General features: G+C 43.0%; 1 protein-coding gene and 1 long non-coding RNA gene across 5 annotated transcripts in view; one reads left to right on the top strand and one right to left on the bottom strand.

The window, feature by feature from the left end:
* Positions 1-20,424, top strand: part of LOC148187729 (uncharacterized) — an 81,107-nt gene extending 60,683 nt beyond the window's left edge. The window contains exon 4 of the long non-coding RNA XR_015778402.1: positions 19,997-20,424. This is a non-coding gene — a long non-coding RNA (uncharacterized LOC148187729). The remainder of the gene's footprint in view (positions 1-19,996) is intronic.
* smoc2 (SPARC related modular calcium binding 2) lies at positions 690-26,702 on the bottom strand. Of its 4 annotated transcripts, XM_088086473.1 has the most exons (13): positions 25,989-26,698; positions 19,396-19,558; positions 16,616-16,722; positions 16,283-16,382; positions 15,279-15,323; positions 12,961-13,041; positions 10,872-10,946; positions 8,217-8,403; positions 7,243-7,325; positions 2,873-2,972; positions 2,431-2,678; positions 1,857-1,894; positions 690-1,227 (listed from the first exon to the last, which is right to left on the bottom strand). In XM_088086473.1, exons 1-13 carry the CDS (start codon positions 26,061-26,063, stop codon positions 1,204-1,206), a joined length of 1,326 nt encoding a protein of 441 aa, XP_087942599.1. In that variant the 5' UTR covers positions 26,064-26,698; the 3' UTR covers positions 690-1,203. The 4 variants fall into 4 exon arrangements, with proteins under 4 accessions (XP_087942599.1, XP_087942598.1, XP_042358645.1 ...); XM_088086472.1 differs by lacking the exon at positions 1,857-1,894 and having other exon boundaries at positions 25,989-26,702; XM_042502711.2 differs by lacking the exon at positions 1,857-1,894 and having other exon boundaries at positions 12,961-13,008; positions 15,288-15,323; positions 25,989-26,700.
* Positions 26,703-26,980: the final 278 nt, after the last annotated feature.

The raw sequence follows: 26,980 nt of genomic DNA, 5'->3' as shown, positions 1-26,980 counted from the left end.
TGATGTGTTAATCATAAATTAGAGGTTATGCCTGAGTGAGCAGGTCAGTCAGAGGTCAGTCGCTCAGCCCTATAGAGGGCTTTCTGTGTGAAAATCCACGGTTTACCACTTAGTAGGCCCAACATAATCAGGCACAGACAATGTACAGTAGTGTAATGTGTCAAGGTTGCCCTGAGCTGAACGTTGTTCTTTCAGAAAGACTCCATTCAAACCTCACTGTTCAGGTGTACGTTTGCTGTATACATGTAAGTATACCTTATGCAAATACACACACACACTGGCTCATATGATGCCCTTTTTAATGGCCGCTCTTACTACGCACAGCCAAGATTGGTCCATTTATCTGTCTTCAGTCTACGTGGGAAATCTGTGTCGAGAACAGACATAAGTACCATCCGTTTTTCCAATTCGAAAATGTTGCCTTGGGGGAATTGGCAAGCAGTCTGAAAATGGGATGATACACGACCTTTGCTATGTATGACTAATGCTTGGCTCATAAAGACTGTGTCAACAAGGTGTTTTATTAAAGACACAGCAAGAAAACACTAAACGGCAAAGACATTACAAGATTTATATAACCAGAAGGAAAACATAGAAGACTAATTGGATTAGAGAAAAAAAAAAGGAATTTGCTGACCAGATTAACTGTCTTTGACACATTAAGACCTGCGGAATCACAGAGAACAAAATGTATAAAAGAGTTCTTTATTTCTAATAAACATGAATACATGTGAACATGTAGGACGTTTTTATGATGTATGTTCAAAACATTCTTGCAAACTGCTGTACAAAGCACAAAGAGAGATGCTATAGGTCAGTACATGAGAGATGACATGGTCTAGGTTATTGCAGCAAACTATCCATATATCTGCTTTACCATCATTAACGAGAGGAGAAAAGTACACTGGAGGAGAAGGGGCACAAAATGCAACATCAGACATGAAAACTTGTACAACTCTGAAAAGTATACTTTTTAGACACACAAAGGACACATACATTGTATGTGTTAAGTAATTTTTGCTTGTCAGGACATAAAAAGCTAACTACATCATTCACAGATTCAGCAGTCTGTTTAAATACCTTATTTCTACAAAGTGAATTTACATTTTTTTTAAAGTACAAAGTGCAAATACTATGGTTTCCATTATTGCCGATTGGTGAGGGCAGAATCTCCATGCGGGAGGGGAAATCTCAGACGCTGGCTTAGCCTTGTTTCTTCGAGGGATTCTGAGGAATGAAAATTAAAGTTATATTAGTTTGACCCATGCTCTTGTGTTTTTGCACTTAGTCTGACAACTTTTTCATGACTGTATATCCCTGACTGTATATCAGATCCTAGGACCCACCCACCAAAGACATCACGCACGTTGTAAAAGATAGCCAGCTTTGACTGGTCAGGGACCAACATGAAGTCTGTCATGTCTCTCAGCTAAATCCCGGCAAGATTTTATGAAACTATAATCCCCTAACCTCTATATCTCACGATATCCCAAACAGATATTTGTATATGTATGCAGAATTTGTAGACAACTGATAAAATTTTGGTATTGGTAAGTGTTATATTGGTAAGTATTGATCACATTCAAGTCCATGTGGAGAGGTGGAACACACTGGTTGACCGTCTAATGACCCTTTAGCTTTATATTAGCCTTTTAAAAAAAGTATCTGGATTCATATGCAGATATCTGTTTACATAAATTAGCTGGAATGACCGGCACACGGAAGAGCGAGCATTTGCCCAGATATCTGCTAGATACACCAGATCTCCTTCATTGTAACTGACAAGAATATTGTGTAGTCTAAACCCGCCATTACAGCTATTTAATAAACTACTTTGCGAGGAGAGGATTACTTACTAGTTTACTGGAAGATAAACCCTCTCCTGGTTTGGCCCCTGTAAGACAAAAAGTGATAGAAACCTTAACAGCCATATCATGAGGACTACTGTTTACTGTCAGTTTAAGCGTCTTCCCTCCCCAAAGTACAGTTGACCCTTCAATCGCACTGTCCCCACTTATGCTATCCAATCTAGCACTGTTTAGGAGTCGCAGTAATATCAGTGGCAGAATTCTCAGCACTTTGTCAAACAATGGGTCCTTGATTTCAACCATATGTAGACGAGCAGATTTCCTGTTTCGATTCTGCAACCAATTATCCAATTCTGACAGCTTAAAGTGACAACTGTTGTACGCAGATTGCATTAGTTATATTGTATAACTATGTTGTAGATACTGTTGCTAAGCTGTGATTGATGTTTGGGGTTTGGATGATGAGGTTATACAACAGTCAATTGTTAAAAATCATGATTTGATTCTTAATTAATCATCTGACTGCCGTGACCTTTATATTTCATCCGTCAATATGCCAGTCAGAACACCGGTTCGGTGCAGGAGACCAAATTTTTACATAATGTTGTGTTGTTAAGCTCACCCTCTTCTTTGGTCACCCCGAGGCAACCCATCAGCTCCTGCAGAGACAGCGCCTTGTCGTTGCTGATGTCGCAGTACTCCACAAACTTCTTCACACACTTCTTTGGCTTGGATTTCTTGCGCAGGAAGCGTTTGAAAGGCTTGATCTCCTTCTTTCCAATGTCACCACTGGAGTTTTTGTCCAGCTGACTGAAGTACCAGTGGACCACCCTCTCTTCCAGGGTGTGGTTGGGGTCTGGCTCAGCCATCCTAAATGACAGATGTCAGTTTATCAGTTCATCAGCTAATAATGGCGCCTTAGTCAAATGTCAAAATATCAAATGTCACTGGAGTTCAATAGATTGCGATGAATCCGACCAAAATCCGCTATAGTGACAGTGACTGAACCCTCTGATGCTCATCAATAATCGCAAGATTAGCAAATCCACTTCTGAATGTCATACCTTCCGGCTGATGCAGGATCTGTGACGGCGTGCACCATGTCTGTTGACAGTGCGTCAAGAACACTTGTCAGGAACTCTGTTTTCTTTGCCCCAGGACAGCCTAGAAAATAAACCACAGATACCTGGATGAGTGTGTGTGAGCGTGTATTATGCTGCTCATATGGAAGTAAGTGTACGCATATGTCAGCGAGCGCAGAAAAAATTATCCCCCAGTCAACAGTATTACAACGATGAGGAATGCTGCCGTCATAGGTGGCCTAATAAATGTTTGGGGAGGGACGTCATGTAACAGGCAGCGTAGTTTTAACGCGAACAGCACATAAAGACGGCAGAGGAGGAAAATAAACTCAAACATGACTCTCGCAGTTGTCTTTTACTCCCTCTCATAAAGTGTCAGACCTCCCCTCATCTGGAGGAGGAAGAGGGTACCTGCCAATCATCCTGGAGGCCTCTGAGTGGGTTTTGACAGCTGGAGCACAGAAGATGTCAATGAATATTGTATGTATAGACAACAGACTCCATACAGCACCTGAGACTCACCTGTGACATCAAATACAGTCCTGACAGACATGCCGTTACTTTGGATTTAATCTGAAAGGTGTCTGATTTAAAAGGTATGCATCCAAAGACACAATCAACACCTGATCTTTACGATTTGAAATGTCAACCAGAGAAGAGATTGATATGATTAGCCCATAAACCTATGGGGTAAAATCTATCATTAGGTACCCTAGTAAACCTACAGAGGAGCATTATTACATAGAGAGTGACAGGAAAAAAATAAAATGAGGGACAACTGGGGTGGAATGACCCTAATGATAGTAATTGTCTGTTTGGCCATATAGTTTTAAGAGTGAGGAGGCCAAGGTTGTTCTGGAAGAGCTGAAGGCTACGCAGGCCTGAGAGATTCCTGGATTCCTCTCCCGGCTCTCCCCTGCTTTCTCACAGTCCGGCTTCCCTCTGCTATTCTGCCTGTGGAGAAGACGAAATTCTCCACAGTGTGCTACTCTTTTTATGGCCCAGGCCTGCAGGGCCAGATTCTCCTCTGTTGGAGATAATAGCATGCTTCGCTCCTCTCTAACAGGTGGCGACCAGCACCGACGTAAACACCCAGCACCCAGCCTCCACTCCACCTTTCCCAAGTAGCACAGGGCTTCGGCAGCCTGCGCCGCAGCGAGGGTTGAAACATTCACATGTCCAAACTGTTCCACAGTTACATGCTGAACAGACTTGCACTTAAGTTTTAGTAGGCTCTCCTTGGCCCTAGCCCAGTAAAATATCTGACCCACCTGTTAATGGCCAAACTGGTGCCTTGAGGAGCCTCTTGTGGTAAATTAGTCTAGACAGTTGTACAATTGCACCCTCACAAGGCAAAGTGTTTTTATCTGGCTTCTGGCTGAAGAGAGATTTGTGGGATGCAGTTGGACTTGTTTAAGGTTTAGTGTTTTTCATGGAGAGCGCACGTCCTCCCTGTAATGCTGCAGGAATCTGAGCTTGTCTGCAGTTCATTCAAATGGGAAGCCATCAGGTAAGGCTCCAGTCCGTTCCTCTTGGCAGCAGAGGATTTTTTCTTGTGGGGGCGGGACAGATCAGCTTCTGTCTGTCTGGACACCAGTTAGCTGAGGGGCAGGTCACAAATGTTCCTGCTGTCATTCAGAGGAAATTGAGTCTGGACATTTTCCGTTCACTTCATGGCTGCAGCAGTAAACGACCGCTGTCTTATTTCATGATGATTATAATTATGTAATGCCCGAGTTTGACAGATGCAGGATGGAATCAAGTTGAAAAAGCTTCAAATGATTAATTTTTTTCTTGCTGAAAAGCAAAGATATGCATCACTATTCATATGCCTGTGAAAAGTTGGCCAGTAAGTGCATGTTTAAATGTGTTTGCCCGTGTGCTACTGTCAATAAGAAACAGTGTTTTTCTGTGGAGCCACATGGGGCTGAGCCCTGTCAGCACTCACAGCTGCAGCTCCCAACGGCTGCCCCAATGCTATCCCATGATCCCGCTCTGGGGAGAGAGCTAGCCAAATACTCCGCTTTCCTCTCCTGCCCCTTTCAGGGCTAAGTTCTCCTTTCTCGCATCTCGCCCCATAAACCTCTCAACACCAGCGCTTCAACAGCAAATGGGCTGCAGCAATGTGAAGGCAACATTTATAATTATCCCTGCTTCGTACAGTAACATGGTTTACAGCCATTGACGCAATTGCTCATAAAGAAAACAAGATGCTGTGTTTTTTGACTGTGTCTCTGTGCATATTATAATGGCAGACCTGGCTGATACGGTGCAGGGTCTTTTGACACATATAGAATGAAGTCTGTGTACTCATGTGAGCGTCTGTGTTTGTCGATTGCATGGCTGAATAACTATATTGTTTTCTGTCCTACCACAGTGTTTTCAGGAGGTGTTTAGTTGGGCTTGAGGTCTTTCTCTTGGGATAGTTGTGGCTGTTTTCCACCTCATCGCCACTTCACACTTTTTGCCTTTATAAACTGTAATTATTTCTGCTCAATATCTTAGCAATAATGTACACCAGCAGTGCCACTGGAAGGGAAGGATGAGTAACATTTGTTGCTCTAAGAAGCATTCATCTGTTACTGTCTATCTGACTGTTTAATACACACTGTACAAGAGTCCTGGATGTCGAATCAGAGACAGAGCGCTGCTCTGCTGCTAAATGCAGCACCTGCGAGCAGAGAGCACAGCTCTGGCCTGGCACACTGTTACATAAACAGTTGTGGATGGGACGGGAACAGTGGCAGCTCTGTTCATTTGCTGGAGGATTATTAACATGTTTACCAAACCACCAGAAAACATAAAATTTGCCAAGCAGCATTCAGCTTTAAACTGTGATTTGGTTGTATGCAGCACCTGAAAGCTGTAGCTTTACTTTGCCTATCATCAATCTCATGAAGAGGACAAGTCATGTAAGACTCATCTAGTATTTATAAATGTGATGAAAACCACACCACTTTATATGAAGGTTTTTGTAATAAGGCTTTGTTAAGAGGTAATATGTTCTTATATGGTGCTTATTATCATCATTATATTAATAAGACTATATAAGTGGTCATTATTCGATTATAAGACCTTTACAAGCACTTATTAGAAACTTTTTTATTGTCTACTTAAGAATGCTAATTAAAGCCCCACACATTTCTACCATTGTTTGAAATAGCATCACAAATTCAGTCATTGAGTCTTATTAGCTTATATTATTGCCAGACCATTACTACACTCTTTGTTTGTTTTATTAACATTAATACTTTATTAAACCCTTTTTAGCTGTTAACTATGCTTTTGGCCATGAAGCTTAAAAACACATTTTGCAGGAATTGATATTGGTTTTGGAGTGGTTTACCCCTGTTGTAAATGGTGATTGCATCTGCAGGCTTTCAAACTGTTTTGTCTGGACGTTAACTTCACGGAAATCTGAAGGCAAAATGAACATCACTGGCAATGATATTTATGAGGGATTACAACGTCTCAGCAAAATCAAGTGGACATTTTTTAAAAGTCTGGGAAACATACATTTTTCCCATGTTAAAATTATATTAGATAACTGCAATAAGCTAATCTTCTAAAACTGTAATTTCCTTTAACGAGCACTAAAACTTTTAACGTCTAGATTAATATTACAAAAACAAGCCCCCCATATTAAATGACAAAATACATAGTTTGTAATTGGCTCCAGAATGACATGAGATGATCTCACACTCCATATTGCCTTCCCAGACCATTTTGTCGATCTGATTCGACTATGGTTAAGGTTAGGTTAGATTTATGGGCTGGGTTGATGGGTCATTTTGCATATCTGTGCCCAGGGGCCCATTGTCTCATAACCCACCCATGCACATAACACAGCTAACACAAGCTCACCTGTACCAAAGCCCATCCCATAACCACCACCCCCAAACTCTTCTCCCACACTCAGTTTAGTTATCTCCGCTGTTGTCAGTTTTTCTATCACTACCTGTCTCTGGCATCCTATTATCTGTTTTCTCTACCTCTCCTGCCTGCTGTTTCTCCTCCGTGCTATCATTCCACTATCCTCCATCTCCCATGTCAGTTGAAGATTAATCCTCCCCCTGATCCGTCTCTGTCTCTTTGCTTATTGACCAGTGAGGGGCGGTATCTGGCAATCCTCAACTCTTTATCAAGCATTTCCTTGACCAACAGTGCTAATGATGTCAACAAGCACACACACACACACACACACACACACACACACACACACACACACACACACACTCACATTGTTATCGCAACCTTGGAAGCACGGCAGCAGTTGGAGGCCGACTGCTGAAGAACTTCTCCATGTGGTCTGAACAGAGAGGAAAAACAGAGTCCCGTCTTTAGAGACCTACCTTGCAGATGCCTGCTTCTGTAATGGTCCTTCGGTTTAGTCGGGTGGGCCCTGGCATTGCCATCGCACTTTGGCTGTTCATACCTGTGACAGAGAATACGCCATATGAGAAAATGCCATGTCATTCATAGTGAAACAGATGAAGGGGAATGTTTATGACAGTAAAATTATCCTCATTGTAAAATCAGAGAGGAATCCCATGTTTTCCAATTACCCGCATACAGTTAAATCTCAGGGATTCAAATAATTGTTTTGTGGCAAACCAGAGGCTGTGAATCTCATCCAAAAAGAGGGGAAGGATTTGGGGCTGGTATGAGGACAGAGAGGGGGGAGGAAGGGTGAGAAAGAGAGATAGAGGGAGAGAGACAGACAGGGAGCGTGGGACACAAGGAAGCTTTCACAGCCTCCCTTGGCGAGCCGGCGGAGCCCCGATTGCTGCTGCGCGACTGGGCCAAAAGCTGGCCAGGGACGAGGAGAGAGAAGGGGAAAATCCACGCTTCCATATGTGTGCTAATGTGCTGTCTGGCACTCTGCCTGAAGCCTTGTTAATCTGATACCCAGCCTAGCTGCTCAATACAAGTGTACCAGTGCCCCACTCTGCCAGCCTGACTGACCTGTGACCTGCCACTCAGCAGACCACTGAGTCACTCTGTCTTATCAGCAAAGGAGATGTCTGTCTGTGTCAGACTTATGTGCAGATTATTTTTTGTTGTCTGAGTGCAGACCTGCAGGAAAACAATGCTTTCTTCTAGAATATTTAGGTGCCCAAGACTTTTACCAACAAAGTGCATGAAGCTGGGTCATCCAGTAGGAAAGCCTCTCTATCCACTGTCCTCTCCGCTGTGTTAGGGTGGCTAATCATCACTTACCTGCTTTGTGTAGCAACTGTTTGGTTTGTTTATCACAAAGAACCAAGCAATAAAGTCCAATTTTTGTAAATTAGGGTGAGAGTACCGTTGATGAGGTATGTCTCACCTGGTGGAGGTCCCTGGTATAGGCCGTCCGGTGTCCACAAGGACACACCAGCAGTAGCCGGTCGAAGGGTGGCATTGGACAGGTTTGTAGAGTCCTCCTTGGGCGCAGTCTGGGACAAATACGGCGTCGTTCTTATGCTGCCTGGCTTCTTCTTGGGCAGACTGCTGCTCCTGGTCACATGAGGAGGCTGGGAAGAGGGGTCAGAGCAGTGGCGGTTTACATACCTGAAAGCCATACTTAAATAAAAGTACACATATCTCTCCAGAAAATTAGTGCAGTAGAAGTAAAAGTCACCTATTAGTATCAGATAATAACTGTACTTGAGTATCAAAAGTAGTTTTATGATATCAAATGTTCTAAGTATTGAAAGTAGAGCTACAAGTAAATGCTGTTAAAAAAGTGAGCAGTGAGAATTTTGAGAATTTATTCGCAACATACACCACGTTAAAAATGGAGAGTACATTACACTTTGAGAAAAACAACTTTTTTCACAACTTAAAGGATTTAACCCTTTGAAACCTGAGCAAATTGGTCTGAATTCTTTCAAAAACGCTTTAAACAAGTTACGAGGTACACAAATATTACCAGAAATTTAGCGTGAAAAAAAGTTTAAATAAATAATATAATAAATAAATAAATAGATAAAATTGTCAATAATAGTTAGAATGATAAAAAAATTGTCTGGACATTTTTCAATATTTTGTTTTTATTACTACGAACATCTAATAATTTCCCTCTGTCTTATGTAAAACTTAATTTTCAGGTCATTTTCTTATCACCTTTTCCTAATTTCTTGCAATTTGTGGAAAATCTCTTGCCAAGGTGCTCACTGTCGTTTTAGAAATGTTTTAAAAGACATTGAATCGATTTGCTCAGGATCAAAAGGAGACGTCTTAATGTAGCACAAAAAAACTGATGTCGTTCCAGGTTTCAAAGGATTAAAGGAAAAATTCCAGCTTTTGCTTTCCTCCCATTCTTTAATGGGTACAAGTATCCATTTTATGTAGGAAATTTATTGGAGTTAAAGTGAAAGTTAACAGAAACATAGAAACTCTAGTAAAGTAGAGATACTCCCCAAAAACGTAGGTAAAAATACTTTGTTACATTACACCACCGGGTCAGAGGTCATTGTGGAATCAGCGGAGGTGTCAGTGGACACACACCGCTGGGAGAGATCACCTAGGTGGTCTAGACACACACACACACACTCAGCTTGAAGAAGAGCGTTTGTTTAAAGTGAAGATCTCCTTATCAGATCTGGCTAACAGATTTTTCGAATTATACAACATACAGTATGTTTGAATTAAATTCTATTTAAAAGCCAAATGCATGAAAAGCTCGCTCATCACACTCCTGCTAAGACATCCCTGAAGAGGAGGAGGATGAATCGCTGGAGAGGACAGAAGGGTGGAGGCTGAGTGCCCAGAGACAGTGTGTGTAGACTGCTATATCAGCCCCCCGTGGCACTGTTTACGAACATTAACAGGCTAATGACTAAGTACGGCTCCCTACGCCCCAAGTTAAGTAAATATTTGGACACTCATCTGCCCTCTGTGGATGTGTGTGACAGAGAAAGACACAGACAAGACAAAAGCAGAGCGGTGGTCAGTCGGGCCTTCACAAACACTGACGCGCTGAAGCAGGGTACTGTAAAGAACCAGGAATCTATATGTTTACATGTTCAAAATTCCAGAAAAAAATGCTTCATGATCCTTTCTTTTATCCGTATGTACAGAGGATGCAGCAGCCTTGATGGGAGAGAGGCGGGGTTTTGTAGAGCCTCAGCAGGATCTAATCAGACTTGTTTCTGTGCAGCAGCCTCCGTCTCTGTCGTGCCGCTCTCCAACAGAGATTTTGCGCATTAGACTCAAGGATGAAAGTAGAGCTCTTCTGGCCATGAGGGCTTTCATCGCCGGTCTCTCCCTCTCTTCGCTGCTTGCCTCCAGGCTCGGAAGCTACTGCGGGATTATGGATATCCCTTTTCTTTGTTTATTTTCATTAGAGATCTTTACCCACACAAAAGAGACCAAATGAAATGCCTCCCCGCTTTCTCAACCGACTCTCTTCGCTCCAGTTCCTCCGTATGGGCTTTCTTTGTTGGGGCGGGTGTTTTTTTTTTCACCCCAATACCCCAAAGAGCACATGGTAATCAAAACCATCAATGCTGCATTTCTCAGGCTTTTTTTATTGGCTGTAAATTATGATAATGGGATTCACACAGATGCACACATGCACACAGGGTTCTCATCTCTAGGCGGGCCTCAAAATAGCATTGTTTTATGCAGAAAGCGACTTATTTTCCCCAAAGAGCAAAGAAGCAACTGATCTGCACAATAAGATAAACATGCATGTGTGTAAGAGGAGACCAGAGCAGACCAGCCAGAAGAATAGGTGATCCTGTGTTTGTGCCATGTGCTGATAATTACAGATAGGCTGCAACACGAGGAACCACAGAGAGGCAGATCCTCAAAGCCTGACGCACTCCAACACCAAGCTGTATTGGTTTCACAACCCACCATCTGTCCTTAAAAGACAGGAACAGCCTCAAACCGCGATTGCTCACACAAGTAGGAAAAAACACTGAGCGTGCTTTCAGTTGAGGTTTGCAAACACCCGATCACTGTCATTAAAGAAAAAGTGGTCTTTGAAACTCACATGGTGCTCTGGTTCTATTGTTCTGTCGACTGCGAACCTGCTCCGTCCACAGAGTGGGGTACTGGGAAATGATGTCTGAAAGAAATCACCGAGACAGCTTTATTAGATTCAATAGAAAACACACTCGTATATCATCGGAGCCAAACCTGGTGGTTCCAAAACTCACAGACTGTAAAATGCACATCAAGGTTATCGTATCTCAAACTGCTGGAGTGGAGGCTGACAGTAAATTGTATATGACAGCTGTGACCACAAATATAGCAGTGAAGAGAGAGGTACGTAAAGTATGAGTCTCCCACTGTCCTATCAAATGATCACATTAATGTGAAATCATAAAACACTACTTCTTTTACAATTTAAAAGGCCGATAAAAGTGCTAAAATGTGACTGCAAAATGTGATTGCCTCCTATTCGCAGTGATAGAATATCTTTATTTAAACAGAAATGTTGGAAGCCGTTTTCTCTGCCATTTGGAGTTTAAAGCTATGGTTGGTAACTTTTATAAAAAATAACTTTTTATCATATTCACTGTAACTGTCACCATATCCACATGGAAGTTAATAAGGCAGATAATCTGTGAAACAATCATATGTCACAGCCCTTTCAAATGTTTTCAAATGGAATTACGTGAGTTTACAGTTTGACCGCAGTTCACAAGGTGACTGACATGACTGACAGCTGCAAGACTCCTTGGCCTAGGAGAACGAGTTTGTCTCACAGACTGATCTGTCTCATGTCATACTGTGTGTATGTAGCATAGACTGTATATAAAGATGGATGATGTAACACCTTTCCAAAAGTGAAGCCAAAAAATGTTTTATTTTCAAGATACCTGCAGTATAGACACATCAAATACATTTTTCCCATAGATGGTTTCTGTCAGGATAGGTTTTATCACCCTGATGTCTGTAAAAATGTTTTTATAAAATTTTATAAATTTTTCTGACAATTTCGGTTATAACTAGAAATATATAATTATATATGTATATAGTAACTAGTAAATGTAATAAAAGGGGAACTGAGGTCATGATTGACAGCTGTTTGTGCCAATCATTGTGCTCGCAATCAGTGGTGCTGCTCACTATTGGTATATGGGCGGGAACTCAATACAGCGGAGATCACTGTTGTGCAGACTTTGGCTCCAGATGATGTCACCAGTACAAGATGGCAGCAGCCGTATACGGGATATTTTGGCTTAATTTTTGCAAAGTGGGGTTAAGAGGAGACCCGTGGTCCATCTTTATATACAGTCTATGGTACATAGTGACAGTTTCATCTAATATGACAAAAAGTTATTTTCCTAAAAGTTACCAAAAAGTACCAAAAAGTCAAAGTGTTCATGATGCAGATTTACCCATTTTAGCGGTTTGAATTACCATAAACTATATTATTGTATTATATGTAGCTTTTTTAGTGTAGCAGGTGGTCGAACGTGAACTAATACGTATTCAATACTAATATGAGGTTTGGTATTTTTCATCCACGGAAAGATACCAATAACTAGAGCTGTCAGGTAATTTAGTGGAGTAAAAGTACAATATTTGGCTCCAAAATGTAATAGAGTAAAAGTGGCCTATAAATTACCTAAAAAAGGAACACCTAAAGTAAAGTACCTTGAAACTGTACTTAATTACAGTACTTGAGTAAATGTTCTGAAGAAGAAATAACACATTTATCTTCTTCAAATGAAAGGTGAAATTCTTAAGCAATGAAACCGTCCTCTAGCGAACAATTTAGCGCATTGTTGATGGTTTACTTAATCTGGTATGAGCTGCAATTTATGAGGGTTTAAGGACAAAAACCCAACACATGCTGGAATCGCCCTTTTATTTTCCTTCACATTCACTTTGAATCTTATAAATCTTATAAATTTTAACAAATTCAAAAATGTTTCACTTTCACATTTTTCCAAATTACCATTTTTCACATTTTTCCAAATTACCTTTTTGGTGCTGTGACTGCCTCATATTGCAGGCTCCTTTTCCCTTTTAAGGATGTTTTTGAGTCATTCGGTGTTATGTCAGTAAACACAGGCTCAGTATAAAAGTTTTTTTTTTTTTTACTCACAGTCTGATGAATAAGAGCTCACCTTCTTCATCGCCAGCAGGCTGTGGATCCACCACTAGGCCAGTCTCATCTGCATTTAGAATGGAGAATATTTGCAAGGAGACTACAATTACGAGAGTAAGCTAGAGAACACTTAACTATGTTAGTGAGATTTGCACGTTGCCCGGCTAAGTAGGATGGAGGTGAGGAGAATGAGGAAGAGAGAGAGGTGTGTGTGTGTGTGTGTGTGTGTGTGTGTGTGTGTGTGTGTGTGTGTGTGTGTGTGTGTGTGTTAAAAGTTAAAAGAGTTGTCTTCCAGTTAAAGAGGAGAGGAGGAAAATCAGATGTATAGTGGTCATATATTCCCATCGTTTCACTTCATGCAACAGAGGACGTCATTATGCTATGGAGGACAGATTGAGGTCAGTTAAAATGAATGGGGAGGAGATGAGGCACAGTTGTCCCTGACGTTCTTCTCCATCCTTCCATTGCCTGCGTTTGAGTTATGAGAGCTGTGTAAAGGTTGGAGAGGCACAAGAGGTGAAGAATGCAGTAGCCAAGTCTGAGACAAACCAATTAACAGTGGGAGAATCCAGCTCAGTGTTTGTTTGGACTCTGTTTGTTTGATTTGTGGTAGGAGGGAGACGGGGATGGAGGTCTTGAGCTGCTTAGGATAAAAACCACGGCCGTAGGTGTGGTTAACCTCAGTGTGGGTCACTCACCCGGCTCACAGTAAAGCTCTGTTAATGCATGAGTCAGGGCATCTCTGACGGGTGGCTCCACAAACACGGATTAAGCTTAAACGTCTTTTCTTTAACAATGAGTTCTCCATTGCAAAATCAGGATTTTACATTTAATGCAAGCATGTTGTTCCAGCCATTCATCTTCTCAAGCATGCTTGGTGGTTAAAAATACATACAGTCAGTGTGACTGACTGAGGCAGGCATGTTATTACTCTGCTCACTTAACGAATGGAAATGCCATTTCAAAAAGTGTATTTATGATTCGGATTTACGATAAACCACTAATGACCGATCTTTACTTTGTGGCCTTTTACATGACTGTAACACCTCTTTTAGCATCTGCCAGGAAACCCCCGCGCTATTTGTGGTCGTACGGCATTAGTTTAACTGCTGTTTGTCCGTCGTCAGCTGCATATGATTCCAGCATATGAATGAATTTGTCAAGCACCAGAAACGGGTTTATGGTAAAGCATTTGATGTTTAACATTACCAGTATTCTGATAAGAAAAGTGCAGCAATGGCTGCTGTGGATTGCTGAGGTACCAATGGACTTCTGCTGAATCAAAATATTGATGCAATCACTGCTATTTTCAGCGCTGGCACACCACAAATCTACAGTTTATTCTGCCTTTCACCACCCTGTTTATCCAACCAGTTCAGATTGAACCACAACCCCCCTCTCTTCCACCTCCTTTCCTCCCTCTTTCCTTCTCCCACCATCCCTCCTCCTCTCCCAAATTTTGCATTCCCACTTGATCTATGTGTAATGAGTTGGCCGGGTTTAGACAGACACTATACCCAAGACTGTTTACAGAGAGAGAGGCGCAGATGTAAATGTCACACTGACAGGAATAACCCATGTGACAAACACAAGTGGATGCACTTTCTCCCTCTCACACACTCGTACACACTAGCACACACAGACAGTCACATAAGGAATCGATCAGAATCAACCCAAATTACACTTTGTCTTCGAGAGCCTTCAAATCACATCAGTTAAACAAATCATCTCTTACAAGATGAGAGCAAGATATACAGTATCTGGAGTGGAGCCGGAGGGAAACATAGTGGATCTATATCTGGAAGAGGGTAGATGTTGGTGAGAGACAGAGTGAAAGAAGGGTGGAGATAAAGTGTGAACATTTCCTTGTATCTTATGTCACTTTTGCTGAAAAAGACCAAGTGAGATTGGGTTAGAGAGGAAGAAGAACTCAATTTTCCTTCATTCTGGCTGCTCCCCGGCCGTCTGGCTGCCTGGTAAAGGACAGCAGACGGTTAAAGGCGCTGTAGCTGCTGGCGGTGTGTGTGCATTAAAGCTCACCACAGCCTTTCTCCTCAGACTTGTTACTCAGTAACAGACTGCTTTTATATCAGCCTCCAGGCTGCTTGCACTCTCTCAAATTGACAAAATATTAGGAAGGCAAGCCGTAACAGGCGACCCACCCTGCACATCTCCGACACAGATGCAGGCAAACAGACAGAGAAACAAATGAATTCACACTCACATGTACATGCATGCTTAGATAGGTACACACATGAACAAACACAAAGCACGCATGCACACATAAAGGAATCAATGCGCCTCTGAGACTTTATTTTTCCTGAATTAAAGTCTCACCTGCTTTACCTGGCTCTCTTGTAGTCGCTCTTTCTTGTTTTGAACCTGAAAAGCAAAATGTTTCAAATCATAAAAAAATTCCCCAGTGTGCACGTTTTTCATGCTGTCCTCAATAATAAAGCAAAAAATATTTAGCATACTTCAAGATTTTGGCTTGAATCTTTGAATGAACAGCCATCAGACTGAAGTATCGAGTGATCCACAGTGGAAAACTCTATTTACTTGACGCGGCCCCAACCACTTACACACTGCATGACAATGGAGCTGTATTTTATGACATTTTTAGACTTCATAAACACAGTTATGACTAAGCAGCTGGCAGTAACAATACAACAACTCCTGCTACTGCTGCTACTACTGTAGTTTTCTCACTATTGAGACAGCAGTGACTTCCGAGGCAGCCCACGGAGACGCACAGGGACGACATGTGGCATTGGTTATTCGATTGTTTGGCAGACGCCATCCTCCGAGAACACTTACATTCCTTACAGTTTAACTTTGTTGCTCAACTCTGCAGCAGGGATTTTCTACTCGGCTTATTTACACACGCAGCCTCGAGCCTTGAGCAACGCTTAGTCCTCGGGTGGCCCTCAAACCTTGTGGCCGTCAGTCCAGTCATTGACCACTTTCCCACAGGACTAAAGATTACACCCCTCACAAGTGTAGAATGTCATTTTTTCTTGCTGTTTTGAATTCGATTGCTTCACAAAATTATTGAAACCGCATTCTGATGCAAATCAGCCGTTCTATTTTTATTTTTTTTATGTCATACTTCGGGATTTTTACAAAATCACATGCCTTTACTTGTTCTGCAAATAGAGTATGAACAACTCGATACATGATACAGGGTTTCCACACATTTTTACCACTAAATTCTTTGTCATAACTTTAACTTTTCATTCTCTTGATTCCAGGCTATTTACAAGCCGGAAAAACTTTTGTCTAATATCCTAACTTTTTCAGGGAATCCTGATTTTAATACACATTGCTGGGGTTTTACCCACCTTGGCAGCGAGGTTTTTTATTGGCCACTGCTGAGCCGCTGATGGGTCGGCCATTGGGCGTGACACACCAGCAGTATCCAGTATAGCTGTGGCACTGAACCTGTAATCAAAACAGCATGTAAACACAAAATCAGCACAAGGTAAACCGGAAATCTCTAACAATGAAATGTGAAGGAACAGTTTTAAAACAGTGGTAACAATTACATTTATGCAGGAGAAAGGCGCATTTCTTGCAAAAAAGGGATGCAAAAGAGTTGCTCTTTCTCTTGGGGTCTCCATTGTCTAGAGCCCTGCCTCATATCCAAAACAAGTATCATATATGTTTTTTGTTACCTCTGAATATGTGCCATCAGGGTTGCATACAGGCACAAAGACCTGCGGGAAGAGCTTCTTGGCCTGCTGCTCTGTGTACTTCTTCTCTGCTACACATCTGGATGTATCTGAGGAGCACCACAAATCACCAGAATCACTACACATCACAGAGACCCACAATTCAACCCACAGCTCAACTATTTTCTTATGCTGCACAGCTATGAAACCAACATTCTTAAAAAGTCAGCAGAAGATGTTGAATCTCACAGATGATGAAGACTGAAAGAAAAAAAACTGCAGCGGAGAGACGATGGGGAAACAATTCAAGACATTTCGGAAGCGGCAGATACTTGTGTGGCTGGGAATAGAACCAACACCCCCGGTCCTATTAGGAGCAAGTCAGACAAGCCTGCACAGTGCCTGGTGGTAAAGCCATTACTGAGCGAGGCAGCTCGTGCTGCTCCTGTAGAACATTCCAGTCACCCAAGAAAAGGGCTGATGCACGGGGAAAACCTGACCCTTCCTTAATGTCTCTGAGTCTGTCTCACTCTCTTAAACCTCGACCGTCTCCTCAGTTTAGCCCCAGATGTCCTTGAAATTTTTCGTCGATATAAATGTGGGTCGGCAACTTTTCACCTATGTGCACCTCAAGCCTTTTCACATCTCTCTGTCAGAGCTGTGGCTCATCCTGTCATTCCACAGCTGCTTCATCTCACCTGGCCAACAGAACCAGCTGTGCAAACTCTCAGGAAATGTTGGGCAGCGATGGGTTTGATGGTAACTTGGTTCAACACATGAGCTGCCGTGCAGTGCCCGACTGGCTGGCAGGTTCAAATCACATTAAAACAATGACTCATGCTAAGTTTAAAAACGTTCACCAGTTTGGTCAGAAGGCTGACTGTTGTTGGCTTGGCTTTCAGTAGATAGTCCATTAGACACATGCAGGGGAATGTGCACTGTTTTCTCTTTAGTCTAGTTTGTGTGTGTGTCTGTCTCTGTCTGTGTGTGTGTGTGTGTGTGTGTGTGTGTGTGTGTGTGTGTGTGTGTGTGTGTGTCACTGTCACTGGCGAGAAGAGGGGGCAAGATGCTGGATGTTCTGGATGGAGGGAAAACGGCAAGTTTAGGATCTCTAAAGTTAGCTTCAGTGGAAAAACCCGAAACCATCGTCCTTCTCCAGGGGGCTCCGACCAAAAAGCTGACTGGAAAAAATGACATGACACTTGAATCATCTGAGCACAGTGATAGAAAACAAATGTGGTGCCAGTCTCACCATCCTTAAACACAGTCCCATCTCTGTGCTTTTAGGCCAGACTGGCCCTCTGGTTTACTTCGGCTGCTGACTCGGCTGCTGCTGCTGTGTCTTTCACCCCGGCCGTCCAGGAGCAGAGGGGGGTCCGAACTCGTATAGACCCAATGTTATTGACGCATACAATACGACTTTCATGGACTCTCGTCCCTTTCAGCTTCCTAGCTGGAATCCTCTATTCTGTGTGCCGGTGCTGTCCGCCACATCCAGATGTCTGCTTAGAGACGTTGCCATAGAGACCCAGGACGGGCATAAAATCGTGGAATGCTTTTCCATCATATGAGACTTCTTTTTAAGCAAACCCTTTTGCTCACGCTCCCTGCATTAGTGATCTAATATTGTAATGCGTAAGAATGGGGCATTGTCCTCAGGCTGTAGAGCGATGAACTAGCAGTATAGAGTTAGTGAGCGGGGCGGGGTGAGAGGGTTCGGCGCTGCAACATTGGGGTGTATGGGTGCTTCCTTCCAACAACGACTAACAATGAGGGAGTCTGTGAGCTGCCTGACCTCAATGGCTCTCCTTCCCCTTTTGCTTTTCATCTCCAGTCCTCCATCGGTCACATACATACAGCTTTACATCTAGTATGATGAAAATGCGACCATTAATTCTTGTCAAGATATTTCATTCAAATGCTCTCGTCTCTGCATAATCATTTCAAAGAGCTAAAGCCAATTTATATAAGTAGCGCCATTGTAGCAAAGCACGAAAACCTTCAGGAAGTATTTCACTGTTGGAAAGACGACCTTTTAATAAAACTAGACTGTCTGTGCAGTAGAAAGATGCAAAGACTTGAAATTGGTGCTACATGACCAGGGAAAATGGAGAAAAAAGAAACTTTTGCTCAAGAGGTGGAAAACCTACAACTACCAGAATGCACTGCGCAGCACCTGACCAATAAATGCTCCAGCTGGTGGGTGACGTAATGCAAACTTGTACTTGTGTAACAATGGCGGCCAGATGGCAAGAAATGATCCCGTATCACAGTTAAATGGTGAGCTAAAACATGTTTCTATAAATGTTTGAGGTGAGAAATAGGCAACACTTAAACAGAATCATGGTTTATATTTGATCTGCTAAGTTTTATCGTGTTTCACTGTTCAGTTCTTTGGGGGGGCATATCTAGGCACTGGTTAGATGAAGGGAATTTTATCACAGTTCATCTACACATATTATCCACATTGTTTTGATACAAAGCTGGTTGAAAATTGGCAAAGTATCCCTTTAAGTAAACAAAATTAACGTCCACTAAAAATGTTTTTACATTTTAACGTACATTTGTTATCAGTTCAAATGGTGTGAAATTATGAAACCAGCTGTGGTGCAGCAAACACCCCCCCCACACCCACCCACTCTCACTGTGTCAACCCCACTCGTCCTCCCAGCACTCAAAGAATCAATTATGCTGAAATGAATTTAACCCACAAGTTTCCACTGTGACCCTCTCTGCGCATTCGAGAGTGCCAGGCGGCGCTGAAGCGTGACTCATGACCTGACCTTTGCATGGCCCTCGGATGACCTCCAGCTGGGGGTCGCGGCACTTGGCTCGGAGAAACTCGCAGCGAGATGTGAAGGTCCTCCCGTCGGAGGCGCACAGGGGCTTGCGAGGAGCTCCGCTGCATTCCATGTTGCACTCCTTATCCTGATCCACCCGCAGGAACTGCAGGAGTGAGAAGACAGGAGATAAGCAGAGAAAACATTTGCTTAATGAGCCTTTTTTTTGGAGAATCAATGAGCTCCGCACCAAAACATTTAAATTTCCACAACACCAAGTGTGGGTGGAGAAATTTATGAAGACTTAGAGTTGGAGCTTCTGTTGTGGCAAAAGTACTCTATAAAAACTAAACCTAAACCAGAAAGTCATTTGCAGAACAGGTGTCCAAAGCCATACAAACTGTTATCAGGAGCTACAGAAGCAGCATCCTTTCATGGATACACTGGAAAGCCCTGATAAATAATGCAACAGACAGACACAAATATGAGACAGTGTCACTACAAGCCTGTTAGGGTGCAGCCATGCTTTGTCTTTGTCTAAAAGGCTCCAGAAGATTTGACTGACGCTTCCTTTTTTTCTTTGTCTGTGCCAACACCTGCACAGGTATTCACCTGGAATCGCTCCTGAGGATGTTTTACTCAGCCATGAAAAGAGAAACAAGGCCGGAGACTCCTGGCTGAACGCATCGGATCACCTGTGTCAATGCCACCATTGTATCTGCCACCGTGGTATGAAACCCCCTCGCCAGGCCGCACAATGGGGCGGCGGCGATGGTGAGGGGGGTGGCAACAAGCTGTGACTGCTACTATGAATGGAAAGACAGTGAATGATCAAGTGGCTGAATAAACTAGATGTCAGGGAGCTTTGTGCAGCTACAGTTCGAGTGTTGGGTTTTCATGAAGTTTGCGTGATTCATTTAGTTCGGTGGAATAATGACTTGGGTTGAGTGGGAGAAAAAAAACTGGATCCATGCCTATGCAGGTGCTGTTTTTAGTCAGTCATATCCAAAGATAAATAGCTCTCTGAACTTGTTTTGTTGTCTTATAATGAAAATATTTGCACGTATGAAACACTGACTCTTCATTCAGTGTTACTCTTTTTTTGTTCAGTTCTTAGTGGATGCACGAATAGCCAAAATCTGTCTCAAAGCCTTTTCTTTTAACTATTCAAATGCAGTAACTTTCCCCTTTTCACTGACACATAATCACACTTATCAATCTGAGGCATAAAGAAAAGAATCAAAGCCCTCAAGTAAAGGTAAGCCATAAAAATCTGCTATGAGTTATCAAAAGAAAGGCAAGAGAAAGAGCAAAAAGGAAAATTGCACATCCATGAAGAGGGCGGGATGATCACTAATAAAAAAAAAATGTTATGTCTGACATCTTACAAATGAAGTGAGAGGTGAGGTTCGGTGGCAGCCCCCCTGCATTCAGCTGAGCAGGGCTGCAGGGCTGCATGCACCTGGAAGAGGGTTGGCAGGGAAGGCAGCGTCGCCCTGGGCCATAGAGGAGGGGGGATACAGCCCACTCTGTCAGCCTTGCTCATAAATCTTCCCGGGGGGATCAGAGAGGAGAGGCCCGTTCAAACACATCGGAAGAGAAGCCGCGAGGGAGGGAAGATGAGTCTTTGGGTTTGAATGAAATTTTTCAAAAACCAAATATTTTATAAGCCCCTTCTTCACAGTCTATTTAAAAAATGATGTGTTGTCATGAGAAGAGAAACAAAAAGTATCTTGACACTGAAGAGCTGTTTGCTTCATAAGAGCAGTCCAAGTCTCAATACTCATCCTTCATCTTTCTAGACAGAAATGTGCAGAGTAATCCCTCTTCCGCCTTTGGGAATAACAGAATATGAATGCTGTCTATTTCCAGTGGTTGACGGAAACTAATAAAGTGCTGTATTTATTTTGGGCAAGGCAAGACTAACAATGTACTCTACATATTTGTATTGGGACCCTTTTGGCATTTGGGACCCCTAAAAAGGTCATAAGGTGATAAAAGAATAGAAAAGGAGGAAAATGTTGTTGTTATGGAGCATTTTCATGCCTCGAATCAATAGCAACAGAAGCGAGATGACAGGAAATGGGGGTGAGAGAGGTGGGAATGACATGCAACAAAGGCCTGATTTGAACTGTGGGACACTACAGTCCAAGGCTAATGCTTTAACCCTTAAGGCTCTGGCATAATGTTGGACTGTCAGTGAGCATCTGTCGCCCCAGTCAATGCAGTAAGTCCTGTATTGTCGGCCCTCGTCTGCTTTTTTAAAGCCAGTTCAGCTTGTTAATCTTGTGGCTCTTTTAGACTTTCAAAATGTTATCGAAAGGAACGGTTTACGTCTAGATAGGGATAGAGAACGTTTCACTGGGGTTTCGATGCTCACAATTTTTTTTTTTTTACTGATTTACAGACGTCTCTTTCTCCATGTTAGCAAATGGGGAAAAGTCTCTCTGGGCCAGTGTGCATCACATGACCGACTCAAATGGTGTAATTCCACTTTCTGCCACTATGTACATTTGGAATCAATGCATGGCGCACTTCCTGGGGGCTTGATTGAACTCTTTTTCCGAAAAGTTTCCTGGAGATTTTAGATATTGTTAACTGTAAACAGTAAATATGCTTTGTTCTTTCAACATTGGATTGTGTTTCATGTGCTTACTGGCTAACTAGGGTCCTGTCAGTCTTCCAGTTTCTCTTCTTGAATGACAATTACAGATGACCACCGTCAGCTGTTATGGAGAGTTTTCTTTTCTGTCACACAGGTGCAGAACCTGTGTTGGACGTCATTTGTAGTCTTTATGGTGTTTTTATGTTCAACTTTTTAGCTTAGACTCGACGTGAGTGGATGAACAGTCAACTTTAGTTGCTGCTAGTTATTTGATGTCGGCTTGATGTGTCTGGGGCTTCAGGCCACCAGAGCACTTGAGAAAGTCATTTTTTATGTGAACTGACGGGTAAAAAAATGTCTTTTATGTCCACATTGAGCCCATTATCTGTAATGATGGGTCACAGGTAGGCATGGCTTCACTTTATGAGGTCACAAGCCAGAAAGGTTGGGTACCACTGGTTGACATTTATGCTATTTTGACACTATTGGGAGGATTTGCCATTTTAAGTTTTCCCTTTTTGCTTGGAATTCCTGAAGAAACTGACACTTTCTATAGTAAATTAACAGCATCTTTAGAAGAACGGTTTTACTTTGATATAAATGGTTAATATATAATATTTACACAACAATAGTACTTGAGTGGGATACTCTAGTTCTTTTTCTAGAGCTGCTCATCTCTTTGCCCATTTCTCTATATACTGGGGCTCTAACATTTCCCTGCCCCTCCTTGTTAGTGTCTTTGAGTTTCTTGGAGTGTTTGCATCATTGCATCTAACTGACAGTCTCCCGTCGGTATCCTCCCTCGCTCTCCCCTCATCCTCCCACACCAGTTAGGACATCCCTCTGCAGCGGTGACCTTCTCTCACCCTCCACTCTGTCTCTCACAGCTCGCCCCTTCACATAAAGTCCAGCAGGCGTGACGGGCTGCTCTGAGGACGGTTTTCGCAACGACCACAACCTTCCAACGCCAGTAACTGCTCTGATAGTGTCTGAGTGCCATGCTTGGTGGTGGACCGCCAGCCTTGCCGCGGCTCATGCTGGCCACCCCTGCGCTCACACTACACCAGCATTATCAGCCCCAAGCCAGCAGACTGACAACCCAAACTGAGTCATTCAGCGGCCCAGCACCCTGCTAGATGTCCGCTGTATACAGCACACAGCAGAGCGCCAAGTGCCCGCAAGTTTACGATAAAGCTCCAAGAGCACAGCGTGGAAAAACACAGCTAGCCATGAAATCAGCCACCCATGAAATCAACCACCCAAATAGACTATCACACATCCAAGTGTTTATTTCAAAGTCACAGTTGGCGACACTGAAGGACGAGAACAAATAAGATGTGAAAGCCAGCGAGAGGAAGAAGCATCAGAGACGGATGGCGTGTTGAGGACCTCTTCCTCCTGTGTACTCCTAATGGTAGTTAGCTGTCTGCTGCAGATCTGTGTGTGTTTGGCCTGTGGTGATGGATGGGCGAGGCTGAAGCAGAGCCCTGACATTCCCCTGATGTCTCATTCCAGCCTCTCCACGCCGGCACCATCATCATGCACGGCAACATGTTGGAGAGTGATGGATGGCCTCCGCCTCAGCTACATGCAGCACAAGCTTCCACCCCGATTTATCATAAAAGGAGACTCGTACAAGACAGAACACATATTGTGACTCAAGTCCATTTATTGCTTAAGTCCTTTTCTTGTCTGCTCCCAGACAGCTGGCTCTCACTGTCTGTTTTCCTTTCTCTTTATATTGCTCTTTATCCTTTCATGATTCCATTTTTTTTCTTTGTGTGATCTCTCTTGGATGATGTTTTTTGCATCTGCTCAAATAATACAAGAAGTTGGCAAAGGGACAAGAGACAGGCGAGAGAGGGTGAGACTGGCGGAGTGCAAGGGAAACTTTTTTTTTCCTAGACCAACCAGCATACAAATCCAATCCTATTACCTCCCCCTGGTTCTGCGGCATTGTGGGATTGAATGGAGTATGGAGGAGGCGAGCCCCCAGCAGAGAGCACATTGTAGGCTGATAAGGGCCCTCTGGGCTTGGGGGCCCCCGCTTCCAGCGCCCCGAGAGGCCCCTCACACCACGGCCCCGCAGGGTCAATGTGGACCCCAGCTGAGAACCGTGGCAAACGTGTTAAATGGCCTTGGCGTGAGTTTCCTCCGTGGACGCGAGGATGCAAAGGGGATCATTAGTTTCCAGCATGGTGGAAAGGGAAGAAAGTGACAGCCTTTAACCAGGCTACTAACTCAATCAAAGGAAAAGGCATTTAATTGCTGTGAAAGATGTTAAGAAGAAAGAGGGGTGGTGTGAAAGGCCACTGATAGTCAAGTGACAAAAAAAAATCTCTCTGAGCAGGTGCACAATTTTATGAAAGCATAGGGGTCAAAGGAGCCCATATGTCATACTAAAATTGGTTTCTCCAGGTTTGACAAAGAGGCAGCCAATGTTCTTTGTGCCCTCATCTTTTCACACACTATTTCATACTTCCATAAACCATGGAAAAAGTCTGCCTCATGAATAACCTGGGCAAATATCCCGTATATTTAACTGCCTGTTCGACCTCAAATATGCGCAAAATATCACAGGGAAACATTTTCTTGAAACCAACAATAATCTCTCCTGTGTCGTTCATACAATAAGCCGTGAATCACTCACAGTTCTGTCAAAGGACAAATCCGGTGCTCCATGTGCTGTTCCAATATAGACTTTCTAATGAGCCACAGTGGATTGGTATGACACAGTTACCCCTGAAACATGCAATGAAATAGAGAAGTTTCTCATGATCCAGAGCAAAATGGATGCTGTGTCACATCCAAACACAGTTGTAGCTGTGTAACCTTTACATCAACTGCCAGGTAAATTTAACTACCTTTGACATCTCAACAAAAACTCACATACCCTGTGTGTGTTAATACGTGTATTATGGTGAAAATTCTGGGGGAGCATCTGCTCAACACTTCCTCCCACATTCCACAACTCCATAGTGCCGTCAGGGAGAAAGGCTCTTCGACCCCTCACCTGCAGGTTAACGACTCATGGCCATTTGTTTCCAATTGGATATTAAGGCATCCTCACCCGCACCATAAATAACGGTACTGGGGGAGGCGGCTGTCACATCAACCTCTAAATCAATGGGTGAAGCCTCTGACAGTGCACATTCCGCTCTCTATTATTCCTCCTTTAGCACTGTACCTGCACTTGATCGTGGCCATGAAACTCTCATTTAAAGATGCAGTTTAAGGTCAGTGGATAGGACGTCCTAGTGTAAACAATGCCATGTGCTTCAGTGCAGCAGACCTGCCGACACTGGCAGAGTCGCTTTCACAGAGCTGCTGCATGGCACAACAAGAGTGAACAGGACAGAGAGGCAAGACATGACAGTGGCAGGTAGGTAAAGGTGTTAGAAGCAAACCGCAGTGGTGCTGCTAACAGACCAGACAGATCCTCAGGGGAGAGCCAGCAGCTCTGCCATCTCACACACACTGAAACACAGGGACATGGAGTTCACACAACTTACAGAGGACACAGAGACCTCTTTTCCCAATGCAAACCTCTACATGGTTATCTGTTACGTTTTAAAATCAATCTTAAATCAACCTGAAGTTCTGCCACATATGAAACATATTCAATCAGTAAAAATTCTATCTTTTTGGAGAGAGATCATCTTAAATAAGTATAAGTCAGCAAGGGCCAAAATGTTGTTAAAATGTATTTTTTTTTAAATAATTTTCTATTTAAATGTTTCTGGTTTATTAGAGTATACACTCATAATTAAGACATGCAGAATGATGAAAGACACGCTTGTTAACTTACTGACTTTAAAAATATTTATTTTTCAGAGCTATATTACTGACGTAAAAAAATGAATTTGCCAGACTGTGCCCCTTTCCTCAAATATTACGCGTGGACTGCGCCAGCATATCCTTCACTTTAAAACTTTATATGACACTTATATATGAATGAGACGTTTTCTGTGAGTTATGTGTCTCTTCCTACCGTGAGAGCGGAGAACTTCTGAGCGCGTCCAGCGCACAGCAGACAGAGCAAGACCAGCAGCGGACAGACGCGCATCTTGACGCAGTGTGGTAATAAACTCTCCAAATTACGCACGGTCCAAAATTCACCTGGACTTCACCAAAGTGCAAAAAACTATTTCTGGAAGAAGACGAAAATGGTTTTAAAAATCCACAGTAGTCCTTGCGAAAAAAAGTCAGTGTTGGGTCGAAGGGGTTGCTGGTTTATTTCAGTTCGTCTCCTTGGTTTCGTCTGCCAAACCGTTGGTGTAGACTCTCTCCTTATTTCTGGCAATGCGATAAACCCCCCCCGTGTCCCTGACCTTTTTCCCTCCCTCGGTGTTTCTTCTCCCTTTTCCCTCTCTCCAATTTGACTTCTTTTCTCCACACCCCCTCCCTCCACACTTGATTTTGTCGACTAGATCCCTTATCGGATGCAGGCAGTCCCCCGGCCGGTGGTAGGTAGGTAGCTGTAGGTTTAGAGGGACTCCGTCTGCTGCTGGTAGCTGAGGCAAACACGTCAGGTATTCTTTTCTTTCACCTTTTTTCTCCTCTTTTCCTCCTCCTTCAAAACCACAGAAAGAAGTCTTTTTTTCGGAGGATGTTCGATAGGCAAAGAGAGGAGGGGATCAGACAGGCCACTGTCTGTTGGGAGGGTCAGCAAGAACAAGAAACAGTCTGCGCTCAAACTCTCATACTGCTGGATACCCCCTACACACACACACACACACACACACACACACACACACACACACGTAAGATTTGTCGATTCTTTCTCAGCTTATAATGTCATACTCCAGAGAAAGATACACAGAGTACTTTCAAGTTAACACAATAAATATGTCATGTTCTGAAAGCAAAATAATTCAGCAATCTGCCCTTTTTATTGTTTAAAATCAAAGAATTTTGCGCAAAGAAGTAGATGCTAAACACATCTATTTGTATGAGCACTTTTGCAGCATGGTTCGGGGGACG

Source organism: Plectropomus leopardus, chromosome 13, assembly GCF_026936395.1.
Source record: "Plectropomus leopardus strain MGB_pleo_1.0 chromosome 13, ASM2693639v1, whole genome shotgun sequence".
Taxonomy (NCBI): Eukaryota; Metazoa; Chordata; class Actinopteri; order Perciformes; family Serranidae; genus Plectropomus; species Plectropomus leopardus.
The sequence above is the reverse complement of the archived record's forward strand: the minus strand, read 5'-3'. Positions and strand labels throughout refer to the sequence as shown.